Source organism: Nicotiana sylvestris, chromosome 1 (genome assembly GCF_000393655.2).
Source record: "Nicotiana sylvestris chromosome 1, ASM39365v2, whole genome shotgun sequence".
Taxonomy (NCBI): Eukaryota; Viridiplantae; Streptophyta; class Magnoliopsida; order Solanales; family Solanaceae; genus Nicotiana; species Nicotiana sylvestris.
This window is the reverse complement of record NC_091057.1, coordinates 123,810,028-123,818,116: the sequence shown is the minus strand read 5'-3', so window position 1 is coordinate 123,818,116 and position 8,089 is coordinate 123,810,028. Positions and strand designations below refer to the sequence as shown.

The 8,089-nt window shown below is 38.4% G+C and overlaps 1 protein-coding gene across 1 annotated transcript; it reads left to right on the top strand.

The window, feature by feature from the left end:
* The first annotated feature begins 7,130 nt into the window (after window positions 1-7,130).
* LOC104221973 (non-specific lipid transfer protein GPI-anchored 30-like) lies at window positions 7,131-8,089 on the top strand. Its single transcript, XM_009773135.2, has 2 exons — window positions 7,131-7,478; window positions 7,878-8,089. Exons 1-2 carry the CDS (start codon window positions 7,166-7,168, stop codon window positions 7,979-7,981), a joined length of 417 nt encoding a protein of 138 aa, XP_009771437.1. The 5' UTR covers window positions 7,131-7,165; the 3' UTR covers window positions 7,982-8,089.

The window sequence follows — 8,089 nt, the reverse complement described above, 5'->3', positions numbered from 1 at the left end:
AATCTGCACGACAAGAAAGAACAAATGTGAGATCTTCCTAACTCTGGGGCCTCTGGGGGATAAATACAGACGTCTTCGTACCGATCCTTCAGACTCTACTAAGCTTGTCCGTGAGTTGTGAGACCTATGTAACCTAGAGCTCTGATACCAACTTGTCATGACCCAGAATTCCCACCCTCGGGAGTCGTGATGGCGCCTATTAATGTGAGCTAGGCAAGCCAATCCTTAACAGCTTACTTCATTAATAAATCACTTTTTTTATCGATTATCAGTGATAGCATGAAAACAATGGAATTTAATGAGTATATGGAAGACTTAAATTAAAGAAACTGAACAATAATACGACAATCAACATATGCCTCTACCCAAGAACTGGTGTCACATTACTCACGAACTTCTAAGAGTACTAAATACAATCGTTTGAAAGACAAAAAATATAAATTGTTTCTCTCGAATACATGAGATAACAGACTGAAATAAAGATAGAGGAGACGTCGGGCCTGCGGACGCTTGCAGGGCTACCTCGGTGTCTCACTAGATTGAAAGCTGGCTCCCGCGCTACTGCTGCTGTCCAAGACCTGGATCTGTGCAAAAGAGCACAGAGTATAGTATCACCACAACTGATCCCATGTGCTGGTAAGTGTTTGGCCTAACCCCGACGAGGTAGTGACGAGGTTAGGACCAGACTCCAGATAAACCTGTGCAGTTATATACTATATTGCGAAAAAGTAAACAGGTAATAAGCAATCAAAGCTGGGAAAGGGGAAACATGCTCCGGGGGTAGCAGATAAAACAGAATATCAAAAAATAGTAAGGAAACTACAATTTAACTTCTAACACGGATAAAGAGAAATAAGGCAACTTTCACTTTCAGTTTCATCTTGGCGTGCAATTCGATCCCATTTCTCATATCTTGTGGTAGGTGTATCACCCGCTCCCATTTCAGTATATCTTGTGGTAGGCATACCACCCACTCCCATTTCAGTATATCTTGTGGTAGGCGTACCACCTGCTCCCATTTCATCATATCTCGTGGTAGGCATACCACCCGCTCTCATTTCATTATATCTCGTGGTAGGCATACCACCCGCTCCCATTTCATCATATCTCGTGGTAGGCGTACCACCCGCTCCCATTTCATTATATCTCGTGGTAGGCGTACCACCCGCTCCCACTTCATTATATCTTGTGGTAGGCGTACCACCCGCTCCCATTTCATTATATCTCGTGGTAGGCATACCACCCGCTCGCATTTCATTATATCTTGTGGTATGCGTATTACCCGCTCCATTTTACATTTCATTATACAATCACAAGAAATCCCGGCAAGGGAACATAAATAATATAATAACTTCCCGGCAAGGGAACACAACAATATTATAATTTTCCCGGCAAGGGAACAACAATATTGAATTAGTCATCCCGGCAAGGGAGAATTAGCTATAACCAATCTCAACTCAACTTGTACTCAGTTCAATTATTGAAAATGCCCAATCATCGAAGATCATTAAGTAATGCACCAAGTGTCATTTAAGAACACAACAACCTTCAATTTAAGACTCACGGTCATGCTTGACACCAACGTACAGATACTCATCACCATGCCTATACGTCGTACTCAACAAGAAGCAAGTAGCAAGTATGACTCAACTCCTAATCCCTCAAGCTAGGGTTAGACCAAACACTTACCTCGATGCCTTAATCACCACTCAAGTCTCAACTATAGCTTTACCCCTTGATTCCACTACCAATCCGCTCGAATCTAGTCATAAGTTACTTAATTACATCAATAAGTGCTAAATGAATCAACCCCAATGCATGAAAATGAGTTTTCTAAAGTTTTACCCAAAAGTCAGAAATCACCCGCCGGGCCCACGTGGTCGAAACCCGAGGTTCGGACCAAAACCTGATTACCCATTCCCCTTCAAGTCCAAATATATAATTTATTTTGAAATTGGACCTCAAATTGAGGTCCAAATCCCCAATTTTAGAAAACCTAGGTTCTACCCAAAACAACCCAATTTCCCCCATGAAAATCTTTGTTTGAAGTTGAAATCATGTTAAAGATGTTAAGGAGTGAAGAAAATGAGATAGAAATCACTTACCAACGTTTTGGAGAAGAAAGGTTGTTTGAAAAATCGCCTCTTATGTTTTGGGGTTTTGAAAAGTGAAAAATAACTTTAATTCTCGTTTATTTATACCCTTATCAGACCCCCAGTACGGACCATATCAAATGGACCGCGGCCGCACAGCCTCCACCGCGGAACGCACAAAGGCGACTGCGGGCCACGTTGGCCCCTCCCTGAAGACCTGCAGTTCAGCACTCTGGGCGGACCGCACAAAGGCGACTGCGGTCGCATAGCCTCCACCGCGGACCGCACAAAGGAGACAGCGGCTGCGCTGGCCCCTCCGCGATCGCACGCGATTTCTCGCGGACCGCACTAGAGGGTTCAGAGACTGCAACTTCCTAAACCTGCAGCATCTGACTTTCTAAGCCTAAGGCATTCCGGAGCCCACTCGAAACTCACCCGAGCCCTCGAAACTCCAACCCAAGTATACACAACAACAACAACAACAACAACGACCCATTATAATCCCACAAGTAGGGTCTGGGGAGGGTAATATGTACGCAGACCTTACGCCTACCCCGAAGGGTAGAGAGGCTGTTTCCAGGAGACCCTCGGCTCAAAAAAAGCAATAGGAGATAATATATTAGTACCATAAAAATGCGTAATAAAATAACAACAATATATAAGAGATACGAAATATGAAATACAGGATACGAAATACGAAATACGAAATAGATGGCTGGTATAGTACAACTAGAAGGTAAAGCCCTGCATCAATAGACGACCACTGACATTCCTAGTCTAACTCCTAACTAGATAGTCTCTCTCAGTTGTGCTGTAGAAATATTCACCCTCTCCCCTAACCTACAACCTTAATGCTCGACCTCCATAATTCCCTATCAAGGGCCATGTCCTCAGTAGTCCTAAGTCGCGTCATGTCCTGTCTGATCACCTCTCCCCAATACTTCTTAGGTCTCCCTCTACCTCTCCGCGTGCCCACTACAGCCAGTCGCTCACACCTCCTCACCGGTGCATCAGTGCTCCTCCTCTGAATGTGCCCAAACCATCTGAGTCTTACTTCCCGCATCTTGTCCTCCATGGGGGCCACACCCACCTTCTCTCGAATATCTGCATTCCTAATCTTATCCATCCTTGTATGCCCGCACATCCACCTCAACATCCTCATCTCTGCTACTTTCATCTTCTGGGTGTGTGAGTTCTTTACCGGCCAACATTCAGTTCCATACAACATGGCAGGCCTAACCACTGCTCTATAAAACTTACCTTTTAGTAACGGTGGCACTTTCTTGTCACACAAAACTCCCGACGCTAACCTCCACTTCATCCACCCCACCCCTATACGGTGTGTGACATCCTCGTCAATCTCCCCGATCCCCTGAATAACCGATCCAAGGTACTTGAAACTATCTTTCTTGGGAATGCCTTGAGAGTCAAGCATCAAATTAACCCAAGTATACACACAACCTCAAAAATATCCTACGGACATATTCGTGTACTCAAATGACCAAAATAACATCACGAGCATCTAATTAAACCTCGAGATCAATAAAATTTCTCAAAACTCTTTTAAACATCAAATTTCTCAATTAAGGTCCGGATCGCGTCAAACGACGTCCGTTTTTAACCAAATTTCACAGGAATGACTCAAGTCATATATAAGACCTGTACCGGGCGCCGGAACTAATATACGGGCCCGATACCATTGCTTTCTAATAATGTTTTTACTTCAAATTTCCTTAAACAATTTCTGAAAACAATTTCACTTAAAAATTCATTTCTCGGGCTAGGGACCTCGGATTCCGATTCCGCGCGTACGCCAAGTCCCATATTTTCCTACGGACCCTTTGGGACCGTCAAATCACGGGTCCGAGTCCGGTTCCGTATACCCAAAATATTGACCGAAGTCAAATTTATTCATTTTAAAGTCAAGACTTAACATTTTTCACAGAATTTCATATTTAAGCTTTCCGGCTACGCGCCCAGACTGCGCACGCAAATCAAAGCGACTCTAAATGAGGTTTTCAAGGCCACAGAAGCACATAATGGGTAAGAAAACAGGTGATGACCCTTTGGGTCGTCACAACTAGTGTGTACATGTGTGGACTTAATTAATATGTACACATAAAGTTTAGGCTAGATACATGTACGAGTTCTACTATAAATACCCATGTATGCTAGCCATTTGGTGTAAGTGAAGCTGAATAGAAATCATCCTTTCCTCCACCTCTCTAATAGTGAGTTTTTGAGTGTTTGTTTAGTTGTCTTGCTCTCCCAAAACTTTCTAACATGAATATCGTGCATATTAAAACCATTTTTCTTTAAGGTATTAAAACCAATATTTTTTATTATCCCTATTTGATAGAAGGTGTAATTTCTTCCAGAATCATAGGTTGGAATGCACTATTTAATTTCATATACCTAAAAGTACTCCGTTTTCCGGTATTTTGATAACATTTAGTTTTACATTTCATCTCTGCATATTACTGTTCAATAGGTAAAGGACATATTTTATGAGCAGAAGCACCTAAACGACAAGGTCACAAGGTTGTCTTAGAACTTGGAAAAATGAAATTGCATAGCTTTATAAGACTTCTTTTCCCCAACAGAAATCAAGGCAGTGTCAATGCAATTTCCTGTCCTTTAAGCCAATAGGTGCTAGATATTCCGACCAGTTTGTAACCTCTCGTGTTATGCTTACTTACCAACTTGGGCCTTCTTACACGGAGAAGGTATCATCAGGATAAATTTGCCAAGGTTGAATTTGAAGGACTGCATATAAAGAGCTCTGCTGAAAGTCCCAAGGCACTGAAGCTCTCCATCAGGATATGAGTCTAGAAATCAATTATACAACACTACTGCATCGTGGTTGACGGAACTCCTATAATTAGTTTTTCTCTTTCCTTGGTCATATAATCCTCTGGGAATATATTAGATGAAAGAGTGTGGCAACAGACCCCTATGGGTACTCTTTAATGGACTCTCCCCGTACAAGTTTGTTGCACTTGTTCATTTGGTCAATACATGTTGATGCGAATCCGTATTCCTTGCTTGATGAGAACTATGTGGTAATCATAGAAACTGGTCAAGAAACCATACCATCCTTTGCCATATCACATATGAGGATCTGATCCTTTATGTGGACTTATTTTCACTGATCCGTTTTCCTTGAATCTATGGTATTGGCACGAGAGAGCTTCATCTATCATTAAAAGGCGGATTAATTGGTATTGCTTTTATTTCATTAAACCCTTTTGTTCGAGATTTCTAGTGGATTATAATATAGGAAATTAGCCTTCTTCCCGACATTCGAGCTTAGATATTGTTTCCATTTGTGGCCTTCTCCTCCATTGATGTTTGTGATTTTCCAGTTGCATAATTGGGGTTGCTCTTTAATAGTACTTTACCTTGTACTTTGGTTATATGTATATATAATATAACCCCCTCAATCTGTGATTTAGTAGAACAGACGTTTCCAAGAACACGAAAATTAATGCAATCACAATCCATTTCTTATTGTATTTACCCCTGCTCGATCGGTAGTTTTATAGCAGATGTTTTCAAGGAAGCGAAGATATTACTATTTATTGTATTTGTATATACGCTTGAAAGAACTTTTTACATTACCAGTTAAGGTAGAATATATACTTATCATTTTCTTCACGTTACCGATGAATTTTCTATAAAAAGCTACATGCAATTATCTTTTCCCAATTGTGTACATATATTTTAATCGATCAATGCACATAAACTTATTGAAATTTTGCCCATTTTAAGGTTTTAATTTATAGCCTAACAATGTAAAGATTTTTTTAGTATTAAAAGAGACAACTACATAAAAATTCATATTACTTGAAAATTAGTATAAAGTGAGTAATTCGAAAACAAGTGAAGCTGATCATTAGCATCATGGGATGAACTTAGACTCGATGTCTATATTAACTCGACTAGTATATGATATATGTCTTTATGCTAAAGTTATAAAATGTTCTACTCAATGCATTAAGTGAAATGTTTCTTTGAGGGTCTCTGCTATTACAAAATTAAATTAAACAACGGAGGCAAATTAGTCAGATAAAAAAAATTAAACTACATTTATATAATTATGTGAAAAGAATTGTTATAGATAAATTAAAACAAGAAAAGTAATCGTACTATGCAAATTATGAGGGATAGATTAGTATTACGAAATTAAACAAAAATGAAGATCTCTCTACAACTAATAATTTTTTTAATGTATTTATTAATTTAGTGTAAATGAACAGAATAACTTTCTCCGTATAAAACTGCGGTAGGTGACTTGTGCTCCTTTGAATTGTTTTGTGTTGTCTGGATATCGAGAACAGCTACATTCGTGGTGATGGAAAGCAAGTGGCACTAAAACATTGGAAATTTCTTTTGACTTTAATTATATTTATTGTTTCCTTTTGCATGCTTCAGGAGTAATATAATTAAAGTCACTATTGAACAATTAATAGCATATTAATACTATTTAATTACGGTTGTTTCATTTGAAAAACAAAGGGTTGCCTTGTAACTTCAAGCATTATTACACGTACTCAATAAATAAATAAAACAGCTTTGGTTCTTCCGCAAGATAGAGCATGCAACATTGAATTATTTATTTACCAACTTTGCAGATTTACTATTAGCTAAGTTGGGAAGATGTTCATCCAAATATATGACACATATTTCAAGTGTACATGCCGTCTCCAAATAGACATGTTAATCCCCTGACAATTTTTTAATCTATATTTAAGTCAATTTATTGTTTGTGATTTGTGACTAATTTGCCAATTTTTTGGTGGTGATAAGAGCTAGGGTGGAAAAAATGAGAAAAAGAAAATGATCACATTGAGAAGCAAGGTATGTAGTAGCTCAACCTATCTTATCTATATTTTTGCCGTCTTATTTACCTAAATTATCATTTTTTTTTAGACACTGTTAGATCAACAACTCCAACCAAACTCCTCCACCCTAACAGGATTAGACTACACACAAATAAATATATAAACATAACATTTGCAAGAACTCAATAGTAAAGAAAATTAAAGAACAATCAAATTAGAGTATCAAAAATGAAAATGAAGTTTATGATAACTAGGATAATGATGATCATATTGTTATCTGAGGTAGCATTGGGTCAAAACACGAACTGTATAAACAAGTTGTTGCCGTGTATGAACTTTTTCAATGGATCAAGAGGGAATCCACCAGAAAGTTGCTGTAATCCACTAAAGGATGTTATAGAAAACATGCCTGAATGTTTGTGTCAAATGGTTAGCGTTAAAGGGAGCAATGCAGCTGAGCAAGCTGGAATTAATGTCAACGAGGCTCAAATGTTGCCTGCTAGATGTGGACAGCCCGTTAATTACCTTGGATGTCTTAAAGGTATGTCGCCCTGAACCAGCTGAGGCAAATTTAGGGATTCAACCCAACTCATTAATTACTTTCTGTCAAACTAGCTATAGTACTTTACATATATAAAGATAACACACTCATTCTAATATGAAACTACGGAAGGGATGAAATCGCAAACAACATATATATAATAGAGGCATATCGCGTACTAATAATTTGATTAGCATTCTTTTTCTCCTATTGTAATGAAAGCATTTCATGTATTAGTAAATGAAAATATGTTTATGTATGTATAACATGTGCTTAATCATAAGTAAGAAGTCGTCTAGTTTTCGACAATTTTCTTGATTTTTTTCTTCTTCTTTTTATGGTCTGGCAATTAAACTTGATTATCTTATAATTGATTTCGAGTATTATTCTTGGTTTTAGGAGCATCTAATTCAGATTCAAATTCAGCTGGCTACTCAATGCGGACTTCAAGCATGAAAGTGTTGCTGGTTGTTGCTTCTCTGGTTTTTACTCAAGTGTTGTGAAGCTACAGAAAATAGAGACTTAAATTTTGATTTTCTCGATGGGCTCTATTGATAGTCATCCTTATATTTTACCTCTTGTTTATATTCAATCAATATACATTTTCTTTA